Here is a 24,152-nt window from a genome sequence, read left to right on the forward strand (position 1 = left end):
ATGATTCTAGAAAGAAAGAAAAAACACGGAGGTTTAAATCCGCACAGGCTCATTAAAGGGTTAGGAGTGGTGATGGCGTTATAAGGGTTATTTAGAGGTTTAGGAGGTATTTGAGGGTTTTCTGACAACTGATTTGGTTTCCTTGCAGCAGCAGAGGAAAGGAGTGATGGAGTTTACAGGGAGCAGTTTGTGGCAGGATGGTAATCAACACCATTAAGATTTACTTTTCCGAGAAGAACACACAGGGCAAGCTGTCCACTCAATTACAGCACACATGAAATATCCACATCCTTAATTCCTCCCCCATGTCTTTGACAGGTCCATCATGTGGTGCCACATCATGGGTGGTGCTCAGTTCAGTGAAGCCCAGTTTACCTAACTTTACACTAAATAATTCCTGTTTATCCCACCAAGCCACTTATCTGCTTTAGTCGGCCGAAGGAGTGGAGTTTGGTTTCTTATTCGTCACAACCAGGGAGTAATCTCAGCAGATTTATTTGCTGCTGTTACAGGATTAAAGCAGCAGTTTTTTTTAATTCCCCCATGCGAGGATGATAATACACCGAAATAAACACACACACAATAACGTGTGGTGACTGTAGAGTTGTGCAAACTCTTGGAAGATCTATATCCAATCAAATGTATCAGCATCAAGAGCTTGAAATCAGTTGAAAATATTTAATATTTCTAAATGTGAACATTAGCAGGTATAGCAGATTTAGACGGACCAATGTAGATTTAAGTAGCATTTAAGAGAAGAAGGGACTATTGTGAGTTTTATTCGTGTGATAATTCAACACACACATGCAGTCTTTCCTCTAAATGTCTTGAGTTCAAAGTCTCAGAGAGAGAGATGTCACATAAATAGCTCAAAGCCCTGCTGTTATATTGTCTATATCATTATCGCAACTGCGCACACGCCTCTGGAAAGTGTTTAAAAAGGTGTTTGTGTAACTGCAGAGAGGATTTAAGTAGAAAGTAAATGACAGGTTAAAGCTACAGCGCAGTTAATGAGCTCCTCAGGAAAGTGAGGGAAAGAACAACCTCTTTTCAGATGTCAATGCAAACACTAGAAAAATTATAAATTGTATGATAGTGTGTGTTGTGAAAGTTGCAGGCCTTCAGAAACCCAGACACGAACACACACACACACACAGTCCAGCTCAACTCCAACATACCTGCTCTGGGACTTAAAGGCGATAATTGAATGGGTCCAATTTGCCTGAGTTGGAAAACTTTGCGCACTTCTTCGCATGTGTTGGGGTTGAGTCCGAACCCTAGTCCACAGAGAGCCGCCAGCAGGACGCAGCAGCTCGTCCACACTTCACCCATTTCAGCAGGACGCCTCCAAACAGAGAAACTCCAAATGAAAGTGTCTTCTGGAAGTTGAGGTTGCTCCTCAACATGTGTAGTCCCAGGTCCTCAGGTGCGCCACGTCCACATGCCGGGGCTCGGGTGGGACTGTGTGAGGTTCGGTGTCAGGGTGGAGGGATGTGAGGCTGAGGAGGATGATTCAGGTCCGGACGCTCACAAAGTTGCTGCGGCGCGACTCGCTTGGAAGCGGCATGTTGTCCAAGGTTGGACCGAGAGAGGAGGCGGAACCGCGGCGTTACCTGAGCTCTGCAGGTGAATGGCGATCAGACAGCGCCATCTGGTGGACGGCTCTTTATCTTAAACTCAAGGGTATGGTTTGAACAAACTGCAGAATATGTAGGTTAATTAAATGACCCTAATGATAAAGTTAAAGTTTCAGTGTGTAGAATTTAGTGACATAAAGTGGTGAGGTGTCATGATGCAGCTGATCACCCCTCACCTCATCGTCACTCAAAATATGTTTAGTTTGTCCAGTCGGGGCTATTAGAAGAAACATGATGCCCTCCATAAAGAGAGGATCCCTTCTGATGTAAATATAATATATTTCAGTATAAAAGGCCCATTCGAGGGTAAAGAAAACCACAATTTGTATAATTTAGATGAAACACACTCATGAAAAGATCACTAGGATTATTTTATATAAAAATTCTGTCAATAGATCCTTTTCACCTAAACATTTATAATTTGTTTGATGTTAAACCCCTTTCTGCACCTGCAAATGACAAAAGTGATTTGCCTTATTCTTATCTTTCTTAATTTGATGTCTTTTTTCATTTTCATTTTAAAATGTGTTCAGTTCCATACTTTCACCTGTGTGGTATGTATAGCTCTGCAAATATTAATATTTTTACATTATTGTTGTATTTTTAAAGGATTGATTACCGAGCTGATAAATTGTGAGCAATATTTTATAATATGGGAAAATTGTATTATTTGCCTCCCAACAGCCATAAACTTGTGCATTAGGTTTCATTAGTGTTAAAAGCAATGTACTTAAAGTTATTATTCATGTTTATTGTATATATTGTTCTCACCAAGAGCTTCAATAGTTATTCGTCAGGAATTACTTGAAAGAATCGATTAAAAAAAATAATATATGTGTTTCAACTATACATGTTTGATATTCCAGTATTGATGTCATGTACAAATTGATTTTACAGATTTGACCACACAGCTTGCAAACCTAGTGGTGCATCTGGGTTCATTTTGTTCAACTTTGTCATTCCAGGTCTTGTTGGACCCGCTTCACACTTCTAATACGTTAGAATATTAACATGGTCATCATGATTTTAACCTTATTCGAATTCTAACTTAAATCCTATTGTGATTTATAATAATCCTAGGGGGAAACTAGAGTTAACTATAGTCTAATACAGGCGCCAAGTATAGCTGTAACTCTGACCTCATTAGTTGTGAAATTAATATACAAAATTCAGAGGAAATTGGTGTAAATGCTTTTAATCTTTTACCAGCAACATTACAACCAATTCAAAACATACATTTTACCGACCAAAACATTACAGGACATGCAACGGGGCACAACAGGTTTCTGGATATTGAGGTCAGGATCCAGGTCAGCTCCATCTCCTCGTTCCTACACAGGCCGGGACAAGTGCAATACCTCCAGGTACACAGCATTGCAACTAATCCCCACCTGCACAGGAAGGGACAGCTACGCATACCCAACAGTACACATCCAAGAACATGCAAATACCCACCATGCAGCAAAAATACTCTTGAAGAGAAATCCTTTGGTGGAGCACAGTTCACCAGCCCAGTCAGTTTTGCATGGATTTGCACAGCGAACATTAGTTAAAGCTGACTGCAAACCAGCAAAACTGACCAGGTGGTGATCAACAGATGAGTTTTGGACAAAAACTGGACTTCCAATCTTCAGAGAGATGAAGTTAGTTAGAAATACTTCAAGTGCTTACATTGCAGTAGATAGGGAGAAATCACTACCTGCACTATAAGCACTTTAGTACTGCTGAACCTGAAGTCAGGGGGCAAGAACTGGCAAGCGCTCCATTAAAAAAAAAAGAAAAGAGCATTACAAAGCGTTGTACAGTCAATTTGATGTGACAACCCCCGAAACCAAACATCTTAACAGGTGGAGAGCAAGCAGGCCACCATCAGTTTTGCATAGATTTGCACAACTCATCTATTCTTGTAGTGCAACTATGCAAAACTAGCAGAGAACTGCGCGATATTTGAGCCAAATTAGAAAGTAGAAATGAGTCTGGTTGGCGAATGATCACAGCCCCTTATGCCAGAAGGAGCACTTAGGGCAGTAGGTGCTAGTCTATTTCACTATCTGCACTAGATGCACCTTAGCACAAAGACAGTACTTCGACTGACAACTACACCGGAGACTCTGCACACCAGTGTCGGGGTATTGCTGTAAGTGCCTCCACTGCAGTAGGTATTGCATAGAACTACCTGCACTGTAAGCACTTTGACAATACACAGACTGATTACAGCATCACTGCCCTCCAGCACCACAGGAGAGGATGGTCACACCGCTCTGATCAGAAGAGGGAAGAGGTCCGGCGCTGCACGTGGGATCTGAAAACACAGAGGGACACGTGGGATCAGTGTTACATACAATAAACAAGTCTTTATGTCACCGCAACAAGTTACACGTGCAGATTCTGAGCTCCTGTAACAAATCAAGTGCGGTCTGAACGCGTAGGGACGTGAATGGCCACCGTAATAAGTGTCCATAGCGTCGCCGCTTCTCACGGGGGAAGATGTTGTGATTGAACGCAGCAGCAGCACGAGGTCAGTGAAAACATGAATGAGCAGCCTGCGGCCCCGCGTCCCTGCGACACGGGCGCGCCTGCGCGGGGACACGGTGTTGTTCACCCCTCCCCCACCGCCTTTAACATGGCGCCTCGAAGTGCGCCAATCTTCGCACAAATACCAACAACCCGAACCGATGTAAACGCAAAAAAACGTGGCGCTGTACGTGAAACACAGTTTAAACCTGCGTGGTGGTCGTTTACCGGGAGAACGCCGCGAGCTGCGGCGTCGGAGCTTCTGGAAAACACGGGCTGCCGTCCACGATGCTAACAGCACACCGCAGCCGTGCTGGTGGAGCTGCGGTGCGCCTGCTGAAAACATGGCAAACCGTGCTAACTTTAACCCAGTTTCACCCCCAAAACTACCCGAGGAAGCGGCACGGGGAGCGGCCGCTGGTGTTAGAATCGATACAGCCGGTCATTTGTGTCCGCGTCTCCGGCTAGCATCATGGGGAGTGGAGCTGGACGGCGCTGGTTAGCCGCTAGCCAACAACAAACGACCACATGTTTGAAAATACATCCACGGTGCATTGACCCCGGTGCTCTTGTTGCATTTACCCACGCTTGCCTTAATTTCCCCGGGTTCCCTGCATTTTAAATCTCCTATCGGAGCTAGCCCCGCTGGAGTGTTGTGCTAAGTTTGTGCGGCTAGGCTAAGCTAAAACGCGCGGCCTAAAGCTGCCCCATGTGCTGCTGCTTTGTTCTGGGGGGCACTTTAACTCACACACCACTGCACTCGAGTCCGAGTAGCGAAATAAACACATTCACAAACTTGTTTCTAAATATCACGCTGCGGGGTTTCATGTCAACTATCTGGAGTGTTGATTAAAAAGCCATATTTCCCTCCTCCAGCGGTGGCGGAGGCGCAGCGGAGAAAAAGCTCCTGACAAGCTTTTTCAAATCTCCCTCATTCCCTCAATGGTGGAGCTAAGGGGGCTGCCATGCGCCTCACGTTACACTGTTTTCATCGCCAACATCTCGGTAATGTCTCACTATGCAGATCCCCGTTCTCCTCCCGAGACACCACGAGGCGAAAGGAAACACCAACCAGTCTGTTGCGGGTTCAACGGAGCCACACAAAGGCGGAAAAACGGAGCAGGAACCCGACTTCCTTGCCGATAAACATGCGCTCGGCAGACACTCACCAGCCGAAATCCACCATCTTCGCTCACTTGCTCGGGCTGCCGTGTGGTCTCTCCGCGACAAAAAGAAAGCGGGATAAACAGCGAACTGTGCCCAAAACTTTTCTACCGGCTGACGGAGACGACACGCGGGGTGAGATCCGAGGCGAGCCGGCTGGGATCCGGAGCCAGGAGCCGCCGCTGGAGCCGATTGCGGGGTTAGGAAAGTGGCGCGAAGGCGACCAGTTGGTAACCATGTGGGTGAATGAAGGGCGGCTCCCACTGAACGTAAATATCTAGCTACAACCCCCAACTCTCCACATTAGCATACATAAACTACGGTACTTCCGACCTGCCTCTGCCGGGGAAGGAGGCACACACATGGGGAGCTCTGCAGATTCCCATCAACTTAGAGAGAGAACACTTAGTATATATGTGTGTATGTAAACAAGGGAGCAGTCCGTTCAGACGCGTATAGTTTAATGTCCCTGTGCGTTGAGAAAAGATTAAATAATCGAACCAGAGAGTCGGGTTTTGTTTTTTTTATTAAAAAAATGATATATTGATCTAATTTGTGTTCTCGTTTAACAAGACAATAAAACGTCTGATTAACCTGTTGCACCAAAACACTTTAAAATAATGTGAATTAATGCATCATCCTTTAGATCATGTATATACATACATTTTTTTGTCGGTTTCCATACAGAGTCACAAAAGAAAAACAATGTTCATATAGTTTCCAAGAGTTTTGTAAACTATAGGCTTGTAAATATGCAATAGCAAAATTATTGGTTATTAAATTTGGTCTATACTAGTTAGCTAGTTAATTAGTTCTATACTTTGAATTTGCTGTAGATAAAATGAGCAAGTGTGTGCAACATATACATGTAAACGAATTTAACCCCAAAATGTATGTTACGCAACCAAAAAATAAAAACAGCCTCTCCATGCATTCATAAATCCAGACTCTGTGGTTTGTGAGCAGTACAAATAAAGTTCTATCCAAACTATGTTTTTTGTCCAATGACAATGTTAATGTTCTTTTCTTAAGTCTCAAAATAAGCCTTAAATGTTCTATAAAACTTTATTCAGGTAATGAAATCCAAATTGTTCAACAGTGGCATCCGTTTAGAGTTTATTCTTTGAATGTAGCTAGTTATTATTAAGATATAAAAGCAATATGGAATCTAAGTTTTAGTTTGAAGAAACACCTCAACAAGAGGTTTAACTAACAAATCTGCCTCAGATAATTAACTGAAAACATTTGACTGAAATAAAAACAATGACAATCAATAAGGAAACAGTAAGTTAAACTGTTGAAAAACGTTTTAGATGTAATTTAAACTATTGTATCAAAGTAATAAAGACATTAACATTTTTTGCCTGCAACAGATATTTTAGTTTTTTCCTTTCAGAATAGTTCAACAGTAAAAGATAACACAATAATACTAATTACATAAAACTAAATGTGTCGTTTGTGTCATATGGAAAAACCACAGTAATTAAAACTTGCTCTCTGAAATGAACCAAAGTATTTGTTACTTTTCATGCTCACAGTAAATACGTTCACGCCCTGGTGTTTCTTTCTTCTTAGATTTAAAACTAAACGTCTGGATGTTGCGGAGTCTTTAAGAGCGAGGGCAAGAACCAACAAACCACTTCAGAGGAGCAGTCGAGCATTGCAACAAATTTGGGGGCCTCAGGCCGGATGTAGGGCCCCGGCTCAACACTCCACATCTTTTTATTGCTTCTAAGTAAAAATCTCAGTAGATTCAATTAAATGTGTGTAAAAAAAGTAAAAAAAATGTTTAAAGACTGAGGTGTAAAACATCGACGGATACAAACCTCAAACACATACTTCAGATGTTTGATTGACTTGTATGGAAAATACAAGGATGACAATCAAAAGTTTTGCGTTAGATGAAAAAAAACTTACAGGTATTAATCATCAAACGAAAACCTCAAGAACATTTATCATAATCTTAGTCACTTTATTCTAACTTGAAATGAACAGGCGTATAACAGAAATAGTTTACCTCACGCACCTATAACTTTATCTAGAGTTTTGTTTACATTTTGAAACAAAGATTTTATGCATAAAAACACACGTTAATCTTGTAAAATACAATATCAAACACCTCATAGGAATTGGTAAGACCACCTGTCATGTCTCATTAGGAGTTTTCAGCCGTTCTACCAAACAGATGTTTCCTCTTCAGTTTCATTTAAATAATTGTCTGCGGTCAGAAGGGGTAGGATGATCCAACATTTTCTTTTTTTCCGTTGTTGTAATCGGAAACCTACCCAAAGGTGTTGAGAACTTCTTTCACTACTGGTATGATGGATGATTGTAGCTGAAAGAAAAAGTTGAAATACACCGGTCCTGAGCTGTTTTTGTTCACAACACAAATATGTGAGTCCAGTTAAATAAATGATGAAAAACACCTATTCAACTTGTGGAGTTTAATAACGAAGAAACAACAAATGAGACCTTAACTATAAATTCCTTCCACCTTTCCCACATTCATGCAAGTCATTACAATGGAAGTTGAGGAAATGCGTTAAACCCCGTGGATTGTCACAGTGAGGATAATACAGTAAAGGAGCTGGCCAGCAGAGGGAACTAGCAAACAAAATATTGTTCTATAATGTTAGAATGTTTTTTCAACTGTAACTAGAAACACCAACCACAACTTCCCCATCCCTGGACTTCCTGTAGTGTTAAATAGAAAACATAATCCTTGAGCAACACATTCAGAGGAAACACTTGAAGAATTCATACAGAGCAGCAAATCAGTTCTCTTCAATAGGTTTAACATTTAAACCTGTTTCCTGTAGTGTTCCTTTGTGATGCACGAGGATGTTTCTGTAAAAGCTTGATGCAAAATGTTTATTTTGTTCTCTTTTATCGGTGCAGTGTTTCAGTTGAGCTTCGCTTCACACTCCTCAAACCGAGCCACAACGAGAAAAACTCCTAAAATGCAGTATATCCGTTCCTCCACGTTCTCTTCTCTGGACGGTGAGTTCTCAGTCCTGACCCCCAACCCCCCACACCAGGAGCCAGCGGTGGGGCTAGTTCCTCTTCAGATGGAAGTGAAGTGGGGGGTGGGTGGACGCAGGGAGGCTGTAGACTTCACATTGTCCCATGAGGTCAGATGAAAGTGTTTGGCTCTCCTCCTCCTTCCGACCCCCACCCTCCTCACTCCCGCTCTATGCTCCCTGCACAAATGATGGTTAAAGATTCATCAGGGCAGGTAGCAGTGACAAAAGCATCTTAGGACGACACAATTCATGTGGTAGTTTGGGATACAGAGGAAGGAAAAGCCGTCTGACATGTAAACAAGATAAAATCATGGTTATTTCCCTGTAAAACAACAAAGAAATCACTTCCCATGTAAAAATGCGGGAATTAAAAACAACATACTGGTAGCACTTGAAATATATTCAAGTCTGTACCTGGGATCCAAAACATCCCCTCCGATGAAGCGCCACATCTGCCCGCTTTTTTAAAAACGGACCTACCATGCCTGAAGCCCCTCCCACATCAGGGGCCGTGAGTCTGGGGGTCTCTGTTTTGTTCGCCCCATACAAGCCTGGCCACCATTGTCTCGGCCTGACCCCGAGGTCAACTGAACGCACCTCGCCTGACCACTGCCCATTCAGCTGTGAAGCTTCACACAGGACAAAAACATCTCACAAGAACAAGGATCACATCAAGCAAGGGGGGGGGGAGCGGACACACACAAAGACAACGAACATGCTCTATGGAAGCAAATCTTTGTGTTATATTGTGTTTTCACAAGACACTACAGCAAGTACAAATAGTTCAATATAATGAAGAGTTATTATTTTAGTGAATAAAATGAAGAGTGCTTTATTAGAGCATATAGTTCACCGTACAGTTACAATATATGTTTCCACATCGAAAAAAAGTAAGGGAGTTTTTTTTTGGCCACGACACATTGAGTCTATTAAAGAAGTCAATTATAGAAAAGAGTAATGAAGTTATCTTTGGCACATTTTCTATTAACGGTCCCGCAGATATTTTAAAACACCTCTCTTGCCAGAGGGGAAATTGTATTTTGCTGCAGGACAAGAATGAGGGCGCCCAATCCTGTCATCTGCTCTTTATCAAACTTATTGTATCCGGTTACAGGCGGTAAAAGACAAGTGGCTCCCTGTGAATGAGAATATAACCCAGTTCTCTCAAGAGCTTCACTGAAGATTCAGTCAAAAGGAAAGATTTCGTTTATATTCTTCCTGCAAAGCACCTGTTTAATTTTAGCTGTGCAGTCTCCTTGTTTGATGCACCGAGCACATGTCCTGGTGATCGTCTGTTCAGAGGCAACAGTGTCCCTGGTGGAGAGGAAGCTCATGGAAGCTGACAGGTTGAAAATGTGCCGCATGATGTGGCTGGGGGAGCATGAAACATGTTCACCCATGGATGCTGTGAACGGAGCCACAGGAGAGACTATGAGACAATTATGCGCTCCACATTTTTTTGTTAAGATATATTTTTTTTACCGTTAGATCATTTAAAAGCTTTTGTTGGTAAATCACAGCAAAGAGGATGCTGCAACTGAGTGAGGAATTCAAGGGAAAGTGTATTTAAAGAAGAATACACCTCTTTCTGTCCTGTCAGGTGTAAGATTACTTTTAACCGCATAGTGACAGTCACTTTCCCAGGAGCACCATTAGAAGAGTAATGGAGAGACATGCCCCTGTGGGCAGTATCTCATTTTATAACTTCAACCTCCAAAAATCATCCAGACGATGGTTTTAAGTTTTGAAACAAATCCACATCAAACAAAGCTGAACAGTGTAATATCCATACATTTTTGAAACAGAGAACAGGGGCTATAACTGCAGAACAGGAGCATGATGATCTTAAAAACATCCATATGCAAATAGTGTTGCTGCTGTCACATACTGTTACCTGAAGCCATCGCGCATGGTGACATGTTGCTCTGTGATTTTTTGCTCACAAGAATCATTGAGAGAGTGCACTGTGAATCATCACCATTTATTCTAAATCAAACTTCACTTTCTCCATTATGTTCCATTCATTTCCTGCCTGTGTTCGTCACTTCTACCTTTTAACGTTGTTGGTTTTGAGAGGAAGAGATGGAACACACACAGAGGACGAGACACTGACAAGTTGTTCATTTTTATGTTTAACAAGTAACAAAAAAATCCTGTGATAAATAATTACATTGGAAAATACTTTTTTTTGTGGCTTGGGACCTCTGGCTACACAGTACAATATAATAAAAGCTGTTTGGAAATGATCATTTAAATAACTACAATAAAAGGCCCCAAATCATTTTAATTTTACTGAATAGCATTTGAAACAAAGTTGACACACTTCAATTATGTTAAATCTAACATAAATCTAAAGAACTCAAAAAGTTAGTGTATTTTAATGCAAATGTCAATCTCTCTTCCCCCTTTTATCAATAAATTAAATATACAAAACACGTTGAAGCTGCCACATTCAGTAGCAGGGAGAAACAACAGATTTCTTAGTAAAATACAAACAAAAACAAACTGGCATTTCCTAGACACTACGGGACATAACTCACAACCGAACACAACGACTGAATGATATCTGATGACACCATTTATCTCTCGGATTGTCTCTTCACTAAAAAGACAAAGTGTACTAAGCAGCTTTTTGTGCACTAGGACCCCAACAAGTCTTCTGACTCACGTGTCTCATGTCTTTGTTCAGAGCAACACAGCTCTCAGATAAAGTCCCAACGTTTCCTTTAAATGCTACAAACTCTACAGCTGCAGCCACAGGAACATTGTGTCACAGACTGTAGCTAGAAGTAAAATATATGATTAATAACCATTCGTTTATAAAGATGGACGACATGACGGCTACCAAAAAGTGAAGCCAAAGTGTCTCGATTGCCACCTGGTGGCTGGTTGCAGTATAGGTCTTAAATATCTCCCCCCCCAAATTAAGACAATAAGTCAAAGTACACATCGAATACATTTTTCTCAAGGGCGGTTTCTGTCAGTTTAGTTAGATGTCACTCTGATGTTTGTTCAAGTTCTTGTTTTTCCAGTAAGTTTGAATTGAATTAGTTGCTGTGAAAAGGGGGTGAAACATCATGTCATGATTGACAGCTGAGTCTGACTCATGATTGGTCAAATGTGCGTATCGACCGGACCTCGCCACCATGGCTGCATCCACAGATTTCTGACAGAGTCTGGATCCAAATGTGCAAGATGGCAGCGTCAGTATCCGGGATGTTTTGGCTGCATTTCTGGCTGTAGTGGGACGAGGAGGAGATGTTTGGTCCATCTTTATAAATCTGGTTAACATGTTAGATAAAGAGTAGAGCAGCACACACTAGACTTTGTAGTACAGGTTGGTGGGAGTCTGAGGTGTGATCTCCTGAACGATGTAGACAGGTGGACCATAGTCGCCGCTCACACGCTCATAGTGGCGGCAGACCATGCTGTCGGAAGGCCGCAGAGGGAAGACGACGTCGCTGCGGTCCGAGCCGTTGTTGTCGCTGCTGATGCTGTCCCGCTTCGGCAGGGCCAAGGTGTTGAGGGACACGGAGGCGGACTGCTGGCTCTCTGGGAGGCAGTGGCGGTGACGGCGCCTCCACAGCAGCACCAGCAAAACGATGACGACCAGAAGGACGATCACGCAGCCGGAAAAGACCCACACGAACAGCTGTGTCTCCGAGTCACTGCCACCACCGGGGTTTGTTTGTCCTTCATCCTGGTCTGCGTCTGTCGGGAGAAACAAGAGGAGGGGCGGGAAGAAAGAGGAGAAACTGGGATGAAAGAGTGAATCGGGACGCGTGACAAAGAGATTTAACAACAGTTTCACTCAGTTTAAGCCCGGGTGCACTGCGATCAGTTTGTATTAGCATGGTACAGAAACACCTCTGTCAAAGCTGGACACTGGAGAATATGATCTAATCCTTAGTGTCACCCTAGTAAACAGCCTTTCTCTGACCCTGAACGGGTCAATGGGTCAGACTGAAGGTTTGTAAAGAAGATAATTAAAAAACAATAAAGACAATGTGTCCCTGATCCTTGATGTATCAGAATGGAAACAAGTTTTCATTCCTTTCAATATATTTCTGTTTGATTATGAGAGCAACTTGGATTTAACAGGATGGTTAAAATATTTAATTTTATATTCTGGAGCATACCAGTAACAGAAAGCTGAAATACTAATATATTCCACTTCAAAGCCTCAGAGTACAAATGTTTATACTTGTTTGCCTTTAAATCACTTGTATTTAAAATCAGTGACAGGACTTCTTTTAAATGTAATCATCCTGACCTGTAATGTACCAACAATTTGTTCTTATAGTTAACATAGTTAAATCATTCAAGCACCTCTGTAGTTAGAAATTCTCCAGACTACAGATTTATTTAAAGGCTTTATAAAAATGCTGTGATGGTATTTGTGACCTGTTTGTGAAGATTTATATTTCTAGCAATAACCGATGGACTCAGAGCAGAGTATAGAAGTTGGAGACGTGTCTCTCAAACTAACACCAGTTTTAGCTTTCATTCATGGAATTTGCTGACAATAACAAAAGTAGATTATGTATTGTATTTTATATAATTACTACATTTATCATTTACAAATATGCTCATGTATACTATTCTATGTGTAGTTGACACGTTAAAACATTATAATGAATCCTTAAATGGGAGTTCTAGGCCTACCAGAATTAACTCGGGAATTAAGACGGGATAACGATAAGATATTATAAAATTCTTTCTCATTAAACTGTGACTTCAGTCTTGTTAAATTACATTATACTGGGAATTTTCTTCACCATGGCGCCAATACTCACTAAAAGTCACATTGGTCAAAAGGCCAAAGACAACACTTCTATATTCTCCAGGTAATAGGTGTTGGCTTTTTTTGTACCAGTTTTGCTTTTTGCGTCGCGTTCCTTCGCAGACTCGTCCTTGGCCTTGGGTTTCGGTCGTGAGGGCGGGAATCTGGTGGGCGACTCCTGGAGTATTGAGGGTGGATCTGAGGAGCCTGGAATATGAAGCAGGACAGTTGAGAAGCTGACCTGAATAAAATCACAGCACATGATTACAGGGATCCCACCTCACACCTCATTTTCATTTCATTATAATCTGTGGCGTTCCCGCGTAGGTGGAGTGCTGTCATAACAAAATGATTAGTGTTTGCCGTCAGTCCGTCAGGGCTTCTTTCTTTCTGGACTGATTATTGTTGCACTGAGAGTCATTCAGATAAAAACACATCACAGGAGGAAATGGGGAAAACATTTTCTCAACTAATCGAACCACAGAAAGTTTTTTTTTGAGTCACAACTGGGACTCAGATTGTGTTGAATGAAAAACTAAACTCACTAACACTTTCACTATCTACACCTACACTACTTGTGTGTGACAAATATGCAGTCAATGCAGCCAATTCACACATTTCCTTGGTTTTTTTTTTCGAGAAGGAATGCTGGAAATCAAAAGTTAGGGGGGATTCCACCAAATTCACAGATGTGTAACATCCTCAGTGCAAAGTCTGGATGAATGGGAGGATTGAGTCTGAAAGGACCTCAGGCATAGTACCTCCTGACAGGAGCAGCCGAAACAGAGAACAAGATAATGTCTTGTGTAACTCTGGAGGAGTGATTTTGAGTGAGTTTATGAAAACGACATCATATCATAGCTTCTTCGGTTATCTCAGGCATAGTAGGCATGTACCCTAAAGTACAGGTATAGCACTTCATACATTTTTTTTAAAAGATGTTTTTCAAGCTGTTTCGCCTTTTTAGAAACTTCCAGGTCAGCTGGCCCCTTTACTACATTTCTGTTGGAAACCATCTCGTCTGTTTAGTCCAGTTTAACTAACAACTTCAGCTATGACCTAATTCTCACACTACCATTTCCCAGCAAGAGAAATAGAAACCTTAAGATTCCTCACAAGAAAAGTAATGTGTTGCTTTGTCACATTTGTGATCTTTGTCATCAGGCAGGAGAAATGTCCCCTCTAAATGTCTCATATTGTTTTAGTCAAACACCAGCCCAAGGTCCAAACTGGTACGGTGATCATATATTATTATATACATAGATGTTTACATGATATCATATATTTCAGAAAACAAATCCTATTTTTTATCATTTTTTTATCGATAAATGACAATGAAAATCTAACAGATTCTGTGAGTCAGATTTGGTCTGTTTTCTTTTTGGCCTAAACCCCATTAATCATCTGACAACTCACAGGTCCATCTTGTGACTGTTGGGAGGGGCCCGACCCCTTTGTTGGGAACCACTGGATTAAATTGTGAAGTAAATACAGTAGAGTGTCTCAAACATCTCCACCTTGAGTGGCTTTACTAGTAAAATGCTGCTTTCATATTGATACATTAGCATGAATCTAATAATGTCAAATGTGATCATGTATCCAAGCTGATGAAACAAGAACTTTTAGTTAATGGAGGAATTTAATTTAATTTTATCAGAATTTTTACTTAAATAAAGGATGTGAGTAATTTTTCTCCACCACTGCTTTTAAAGTCTCTCAGAAGTCCCTCAGCTTTGTGGAAGTTAAACTCTAAACTGCTAGAGTAACCAAGGATGGCAGGTTGAAGGAAAATATGGAGGCCTGCGTAAAAAAGGGAAAAACATCGAACCACATTCATCACTAGATATTAATAAATATTTTTTGTGTGCAAATGACACTGAGCAGTTTGAAAGGTATTGAAGTCGACCCACACACTCAAGCCTTTTGGTAATCTACAGATTAGATCAAAAGTAATCACTTTAATCAACATCTGTTCGATGCTCTTAAAGAAACTGAAGTTTAGGTTTTTCACATTAACTTATAACGGAAACACAAATTTTTATCTTCTCAAACACATTTACCATGAATACACAAAAACTCTGTGATTATATTTTCAGTTCCACAGGCACGAGTCATACATCCAAACATAAACAGACGGGTTCATTAAAATACCGATGGAAGCTGCAGTGAATTGCCAAACGTGACCTAATGCACCATGTGTCGACATTAACGAGAGATTACAACAAAATCTTCCTTTTTACTGGTGGTTCTTAAAGGTTTGTTTACTCCTGCAGTGTTTGTAAACACAGCAGAAAAACAGCTCTACATTCCCAGTTATGATCAGTGGAGAAACACAGAAAATGCTGCGATTTTGATTTTCATCTCTAACCCAAACTCTTGAATCATTTATGAGTAATTCTCCACATTTCTGAGGTCAAATAAATTCCATTTTACGGCTTGAGCAGACTCTGCATTTTAAAGTTTTATAAACATGCACAGAAACGCGGCATCTGTCGATTTCTCTGATCACGTGGAGATCAATAACACACACACACTACCTCACGTGTAGAAAACTAATAAATACCATCCTCATACACAGGTATCTTCTCATAAAGGTTACTTACAAATAACACTATTATAATATTGTCGTAGATAGTTTAATAAAAAAAAAACTCAATATGTTTCCATGTGAACATTATAAACTCACTCATCCTCTGCTATGGCAGTGGATATGTTAGGAATCAGATTTATTAAATTTTTAATGTATGTGATGAGAGCAGAACACATCAGCTATTCTGATGTTAAAGCAGAAAAAAAAGATTATTGAAAGCAACGACCAATCCGAGCGATGGCATGCAAGATTATACTGATGGCCTTAAGCTGCCAACGGTTTGAATTAGGGATTTGAGATAATTCACGACGGTAATCTCTCTTCAAGAGCATGAATAGATGATCGAGATCATCTGACCAATTCCAGAGAGAAGGTGATACAACGGCATCACATGTATAATAAGCAGGAACAGACATTAGCTGTGATGTTTCGTTAAGTGCTGCTGTCAGATACCTGCGTCTGGGAGCCTGTATCCGTCTTTCATTCACATGTCTGCTGGCACACGCACACACACACACACACGCACACAAACACACACCCACACACACAAAGTACTTACTCTGGCCGACTCTCAGCATCAGCTTCATGGATTTGGTCCTACACGCTCCTCCATTAGTGTTATCCAGACCTTGAAGAGCTCCTGTCGAGGTGGCTGATACACAGACATGAGGGTAAATTTTTAATTATTGTTTGAGTTTGAGTTTGAATCTCATGTATTTTTCATATCACAAGACCATTCACTAATATAGAGTTTCCTTGCTTCCTGTTTTAGTTTCCAAATGTTGCATCATTTATGCATGAGGATGCACAAACTTGACCAAACTAGATGCATGTGACTATATTTTACATACATTATTTACACATAAAAAACATGAGATACAACTAGTGCTGCAAGAAATAACTCTTTATAGGGTTTGGCAATAAAATGAGGTAAATAACCATCACGATATAATTTTAAATGATATAGAATAAATAAAGTCACATATATAGCGTTAAGTTGCTTATGCATTAAGCACAGTGTGGGCACAGTGTATATGGAACAATTGATCAACATAGGATTTATAAAGTGTTGCTGTTTATGAAGCCTTTATGATAGTATTTATAGTGAGAATTATTATTATTATAATGGAAACTGTCCAAATATTATAATTTGATTCCCTTTCACACAAAACAAAAAAATTCCTGGAAAAATCCTTCTTTTTCCAAAAAAACGCCGGATGCTACATTTTTCCTTCATAAATAACTTACATGATTATTCGATATTTAAAACAATTAACAGTTACACTCAATTGGTAGTTTATTAGGTATATCTATAGCGTGAATACACCTATAGCTAAAACTGATTCAAACTTTAGTTCTGCATTAAATCCAAACACTATGAAGGTTAAAATTGTTCATTATTCATCAAAATGATCAAAATAATACATCACAACAGCTTAAAAATGGCCACAACAACAAAAAATAGCCAAAAACTAAAGAAATCTCAACAAAAAGAGAACATTTAAACCTAACTGTAGAATGCATTGTATGCCTCTTGAATTAAACTGTGTTCGTTTTGGCTTGGAGGACCTAGTGAACTAAATTCTATGGTTGAATCAACTTATCAATCCTTTTAACTCTAGATGCAACTTGGACGTGGACTTTAAATCAACTTGTGCAAAACAATGTAGTGACACACAAAAAAAACTGCATAAACACGGAGACACACACATACACTGAGAACTTTGGTTCACCCCCTGTCACTCCCCCCCACACATGGGCTTGTTAGCAGCATTTAGGTCAGATAACAACATCTCAGAGGCTACAAGCCACGTTGCCATGAAAGCTCCCATCAAATCTGCCTGATGCTGTAAAAGCCTTGTGTGATTTGGGGCATGTAAGCCCTTGAAATCACACTGGCCTGCCAGAGCGAAGTGTGCTGTCAGAGTGTGGCGCGCTGGATGAGGCTACATTGTCAGACTTGCTCTCCATATCATGCATCACTTGCCACTAAGATGCTGGTTTAACCGACAGCGGTCCAATAACGAGGCCACATTTTTTTTGATTCTCACGCAATCTGACAAATTGAGAGGGAGCCAATGACGATGGCTTCCTCTCGTTGCAGGAGGAAAAAGAGGGAACAAGAAACAGTTGCTGTAGCACCGACTTGGACGCCGCTCCACCTGTGGCAAACCAGTGACTCATTTTAGGATGTTGCACGTGTTGATTTGCACTTTGAGACGCACACAGGTCACAGGCAAGTCTCACTCTGCTCTGACTTACAGGTGATGTAATAGTCCCTCCCCCTGAGGAACTCCAAACCCCACAGGTTGGGGCTGAACTCCTGGAACTTGAACGTGAACTTGACGTCCCGGTGAGGCTTGTCACAGTTCAGCAGGGGCGTGTCCGTCTTGTCAATGGTGCAGCTCTCGATCTGACTGCGGGAGACCAGGTACACCCTGTAGAACTCCTCCTTCCCCCCCAGGGAAGCGTCTGCCCGGGGACACACAATGTCCATCTTGTCCCCTATCTGAGGATACAGGACCAGACCCTGACCTGCAGTAAATCTGAGGCAGAAACAGAAAATAGATGTCACTGAAAATGACCTGTGAAACAATAAAGAGTGAAACATAGATTTTGAATTATCTCCGTCAGTTACTAGAGTGGCAAAGATGTAAATTGTGAAATGAATGTAGTTTTCATGTCTCGAAAAGCTGCTGAAATAAGCCAATGAATAAACAAACAGAAAAAACAACCCAAGATGTGTTTTCATCTGAGGAACAACTCAAATGTTCTGTTTAGTTGATAAATATGACTCGAGTGGCGGTTTGAGCTTTTCACTTGGAATAATTTGCTGCTTTCCTTTATCTAATGTGATAAACTCAACATCTTTGCAAATCCAGCTAACTGAAAACATCAGCTTGGATGAGTTTGTTTCTTGTCCACAAGTTTCTATCAAATAATTGATCAGGAAAATTCAAATGTAATCACTTGACATAATGCAGAACAGAGTAAAGCGGTTTTAGTTTAATCCCTCATCAACACTGTCAACGATTAACCGACTAGTCATTCCTCATGGGTTGCTTGTCTTAACTTGCAGTCGATCCCTGAGGTCACGGACGAGCAGCAGAAAGTTGGTCCGTGCACCTACTTTGCATTGGAGCCGCTCCAGTGGATGGACTCCAGGGTGGCGGCGCGGCAGCTGCAGAAGACGCTCAGCAGCATCACGGCACCGCAGCTCCATGCGCTGCTCCCCATCACCGGCAGGATCGAACCACACGCTCTCACTCCGTATCATAAACCACAGAGGACGCGCACGACAGTCTGCCGCAGCCCGTGCATGTCTCCTCCAGGTGCGCGCCGACCACTCATCCCCGCGCCAGAGCCCACCGAGTCGCGAGTCCCGCACGCGGATGAAATGTTCCACATTGTGCGTAATTGGCTAGAAAACCGTCGGTGTATTGAGGACAGAGATTGTGCGGAGTATTTAGTCATCAGCTGACTGTCCGTTCCGCCCACATCCACCCTGTGCGTATCAGAGCGCGTCTGGACGCTGCGTTTTTTATTTCCCCCTCCTCTTGTGTAACTTTATTCGTCTGAACTGAGACAAAATCCAATTTAGGAAAAAACAAATTCCTTTATTTCATTGATGGAAATTGCAGGGGTTGCTTCAATGTGCCACCAGAACATCTTTAAGCCCTTTTCTTAATAAACAAACGAACCATCCACCCCTCCATCCTTGTCCCAAATGTTCTTGGGTTTAATAGCCTATATATTATCCCCCTCATATAGGAACGAATGAACTTTCAACATTTACTACTTAATTTCTATTGTTTTACAGTTGAATCAATTCTTCTTTCTCCATCTCAAGGTCTAAACACTGACTTGGAATGTAAAGCCCTTTGAGGCAAATTTATGTCTGTAAGTGAAATTGACTTTATATTGTGCCAATATGTATTTCTATCGTCTTATTTGAATCACTGTTGCCTTTAATGATTTTTTGTAAGATAAGATCAGATAAGATAAGAAGATAATATTAATGCCGATGGAAATTCTTGTGCCAGTTTGCTCCAAGATACAGTATCAACAAAACATAATAGAATAGAACATTGTGGATAAATCAGCACTTTATAGAACCACACTTCGCCTGCATGACTTGTGGATACTGTATATGAAAACAGCTTAGATCTGCATTTAAACACATACACACACACACACACACACACACACACATACACACACACACACACAAATTGCAATATTGTGCAATTTATCAAGACTGTGCTTTGACTTCCCTTTGTTGAAGACATTTTAACCAAAACATCCTCCGTAACCTTAACCATGACCAATTCATGCCTAACCCTATCATTAACCTAACCACAAGTCATAACCCTAACCAAGAGTCCAGAAGTCACATTTTGCCTCATAAGACCAGGTCGCCTGGTCCTTACAAGTTAGTGTTTACTCTAGAAAGGGTCCTCAAGAGGCAAAGAAAACCAGCACTTGCACACACCAATGGAATTTTAGGCCAGTTTTATCAGGTCAGAAATCAGTTCAGTGAGTAACCACATGGGGACGTTCATGAGAAGAGCTTTATCCCCTGTTCTTGGGGAACATTGATGATTAATAGACTATTACTCACCGCTCTCCACCGGGCAATCGCCTTAAATAAACATACATATTTTTATAGACCTAAATGAGAACAGAACATAGAGATGACCATCCACTGCTAAAATTTGTGTGTGAATTCCTCAAATAACAAACAGTGAGAAAAATCCTCCATGACATTAATGTTTTTTATCTCAATGTGGATCAATACATTTGAAAAGCAACTGTGGGTGGATGAGTTGGGATTTTCTTTAAAATCCTGTATATTCTGTCTCTAAGGAGCCAAGGCTGTAATCCCCTTCATATCCAGAGAATCTGAACTAATGACAAAGTGGTTTAAAAGATTACACATGCAGGGCGTCTGCCACAAGAATTAAACACCACATTTGACAGCTGAACTGCACAGAAACGTCTGCCTTTCTGTTGGGAAACCGGCCGGGCTCTGTGTGTTCAAAGTACTGGCAACATCTTTCATATTTATAATTCATTTAAAACTCGAGGTTTTTTTGACGTGTACTACATAGAGATAGCGGTTGCAGAGATGTTTTCTCATGTAAACACAAAATTATAAAAGTCTGATGGTTGGTTTTTACTAAAACAAACTTCAGATACAGAGACCTCAGATGTTTAGGATTGATTTTATTTCCTTGTCATGTGTTCAGCTGCCGGCATCTACATTTAGGAGACAGATCCTAAACATTGTCTAATAATAGTCCATCATACAGATATCAGCCAGTCAGTGGTAATTATTCACCTCCTCTCTGAAACATGTAACCAACAAAAGGAACAGAACAAATGAAACAAAGTGAATTTTACTTATTTAATTTGCCTGATGATGAAGCACCCAAAGAAGTTTCTCAGTACATAAACTGATATATATTTTTTTTCATTCTTTATCTGTTATTGCTGGAATACCATCATAATTCCAAAAGCAACAAGGCATTCGCCAAAGTTCCAAAGACTTCAGTTTCAGCAGTTTGTAGAGCTTCAGTCCAAAAATGGTTTACAGGACATGGCCCTGACAAGAAACTCTATCAGACCAGTTTGTGAAAGTTGGTGGGTTGTGGAGAGTTGGTCAGGTTGACCTGGAGCAGTCAGGAGTGGTCCTTATAGTCCACATTCTGCTCACTAAACCAAATCAGGCTCGATGGGCAAAGGCCAAAAATGTCACTATTATGGTAAGAAAGGCACAAAAAGGTGAGGATAATAAAAAAATACATTAATTGATAAGCCAGTCTTTTCCTACACAAAAAAATAAGAGGAGTAGATTTATTTGATCAGTTTGTGGGGCTGGAGTCTTGCACCTGGTACTGGAGGCATGACATGTATCAAAAGATTAATAAAATCTGAAGATTGTCAATGTATTTTAAATTAAATTGCAGCAGTGTCAGGAGACCATTGCAGATTTGAGGCTAAGGTCTGGGGTCTTTAAACACATCCAGCAGCTCAAAGGAGGAATATTTTAAACTGGCTTCCAATGAGTCCTGAGCTAAATCCCATTGACAACTTTTGGAGGGAGCAGATATCTGCGGAAGAAAAATGCCGCTAAAGCCTTTGTCCATCCAGACAGTAGTTTTGTGTATTTCGAGTGTAGAAGCAGTCTACTGCCCCTAGTGGACCATCTGTTGTCCTGCACCTGAAACAAGTATCAGTACCTCTCCTGATTTTGGATGATTAGACCTCGTCTAAGGTTAATGGACCTCGCGGCAAAGCTGCTGAGACCATCAAATTGAATATAAACTCAGTGGAAACAAGAAGAGGTCAGGGAAATCCAACCAAGCATGAAGTAGAGAAGAGATGTAATCAGCTAAAATAGCTGACAAGGAGTTAACATAAAGTTCAAATCTTTTTACTGTGCCACTACTGCAGCATCGTGACAGTTCTGTGAGTAGTAAGTCTGAACAGTTTGTCCCTAGCAGTTTCACTTTCTTTCTGCGTCATATTCCTCAGTTCCACGATGACTCATCATTCCCAATCCTGGCATCACTGTTGAGAGCAGTCTCCAGTTTGTAGTTGTTGTTTTTTGGTGAGATCTCCCAAATTGAAGGTAATGCTAACATGGTAGGTGTCTGCTATAGAACAACCCCTATCACGATTAGCATTAACCTCAACCTGGGACAAGACTTGGCCGTGTCATCACTCCTGGGCTTACCTCAGTGTTGGACAAATCCTGCAGGGGGCGATAGACACACAGATTAGTGGTTGGTTTTGAGTGATGATGAATACATCTCAACTGAAGAGTTTCATTCACAATTACTGCCTATACATAAACCAATTGCTTGGCATTGTGTTAAATTTGTGGTAATATAGATAACAGTTGACAACAGCAAAGATTTTCATTTAACTGAAACAAAAAAGAAATAAAATCCAATTTGCGCAGGATTTGATGTTTTCTCTGTATTTTTAAAACAGTGAATAAACACTGTATGATGATTAATATTGATATAAACTCTTAATTTGCAAACACAACTACCCAATAAATCAGAATACCCCAAAAATACTGCTCTGTGTACACATTTCACCCTTTTATTTAAACTATTCTGATATTCTCCCTGAAGCAACTCAGGTTTCAACGTTGAAAAGACGTCATCTAGGCCCTTGAGTCTGTCTGGAAGCATCAGAAACCAGAAATATGTTCCTGTGGGTTCGAACCGTATTTCTGACGCTCTTAAGGGTGAGGTTCAACACTTTAACAGATAAATCTTCAGGTAAATCCGGAACAATTCCAAAACTAAAGAAGTCGAGGCGGAGGCCATCATGCTTTCAGTAAAGTCGTTTCCCCACAGAGACGTTATGAGGAATAACAGGATGTACCAGGTGCTTGTACACGTCTGGCTTAGAGTCAAGATACTAATCTTAGTTGAGATGTCAGGAAGTAAGTCTGTGTGCTACGAGTTAGATTGGTACTGACCTGTCTCCACATTGACAGCACTTCCTCTTTGAACAACGGGCGTTTCTCTCCTCCTTTGCTCAGTGCTTCTCTCTCGTCGGTCATCTCTCCACCCTCCGTATTTCTCTCTGTGTCGCAGTCAGCAGCAGATGTGGGTTTTACGTGTCTTTTATACACTTGTGTGAGTCATGCAAAATCCCCCTTCTAACTGAATGACTTTTAAAAAAGTGAAAGACAATCACGCAATCAATTTGAAGTACAAGGCCATTTGTCTTCTATGTAAATGCCGCCTACATTAGACAAGTATATTAGTTTCTTGGATTTACACGGTATTTACGGTTATGCAATGACAGCAACAGAGCTCGACGCAAAGATGACGGCAGATTGACGTCATGAATTTAAACGTTGGTCTCTTTAAATATGTAACACGGTAAAGATCTGACAGAATAATAAATGTGGGTCCAATACGTGGCTGGGTTTGAGCAACATGTGTACAAATTCAGTCTCATTAAAGGACCTGAGATGTTGAGAGAGTTTTGATTAGACTTGAAGAAATGTATGCAAAATGGATAAGGGACAGAGGCCACCTTTATAGTACAACATTGAATTAATTTGATAATGATACTTAAATAGTGAATGAGAGTAGAAAACAACCTGTTTCAGTATCAAACACCTCAAAGATTTCGACAGTGTTTCCTTTCCTCACATTTTTTACTGCCTCATAAAGAGAGTGGATGAATAAATAAAGAAGACACTTAAAAACATTCACAGTGGGTGATTCCTCACTTTCCCTTAAGATATAAGAACTGAAGCCGGGTCCCAAATTCATACTACATTGCTTATTCCAAGGTTTGTACTTCTACTGTTTAACAGTTTACAAACACTTCACAAAACAAATAAAAAGTGATTCTTTACCAATATTTGTTTCATTTTTTGGGATCTCTACGGACATGTTTCCTCTCCA

At 40.8% G+C, this 24,152-nt stretch overlaps 2 protein-coding genes across 2 annotated transcripts in view; both read right to left on the bottom strand.

Moving 5' to 3' along the window:
* The window catches only part of gpc5a (glypican 5a), a 121,525-nt gene extending 119,945 nt beyond the window's left edge, over window positions 1–1,580 (bottom strand). Inside the window, exon 1 of the mRNA XM_053413307.1 lies at window positions 1,179–1,580. Coding sequence (XP_053269282.1) covers window positions 1,179–1,332 — 154 coding nt within the window. The 5' untranslated portion in view covers window positions 1,333–1,580. The remainder of the gene's footprint in view (window positions 1–1,178) is intronic.
* A 10,077-nt stretch (window positions 1,581–11,657) lies between these two features.
* On the bottom strand, window positions 11,658–18,948 carry LOC128440774 (ephrin-B2a-like). The gene is made up of 5 exons (XM_053423606.1): window positions 18,842–18,948; window positions 17,974–18,257; window positions 16,271–16,363; window positions 13,212–13,328; window positions 11,658–12,049 (listed from the first exon to the last, which is right to left on the bottom strand). The coding sequence occupies exons 1-5, from the start codon at window positions 18,946–18,948 to the stop codon at window positions 11,658–11,660; spliced, it is 993 nt and encodes a 330-aa protein (XP_053279581.1).
* Window positions 18,949–24,152: the final 5,204 nt, after the last annotated feature.

Source organism: Pleuronectes platessa, chromosome 1, assembly GCF_947347685.1.
Source record: "Pleuronectes platessa chromosome 1, fPlePla1.1, whole genome shotgun sequence".
NCBI classification, from domain to species: domain Eukaryota; kingdom Metazoa; phylum Chordata; class Actinopteri; order Pleuronectiformes; family Pleuronectidae; genus Pleuronectes; species Pleuronectes platessa.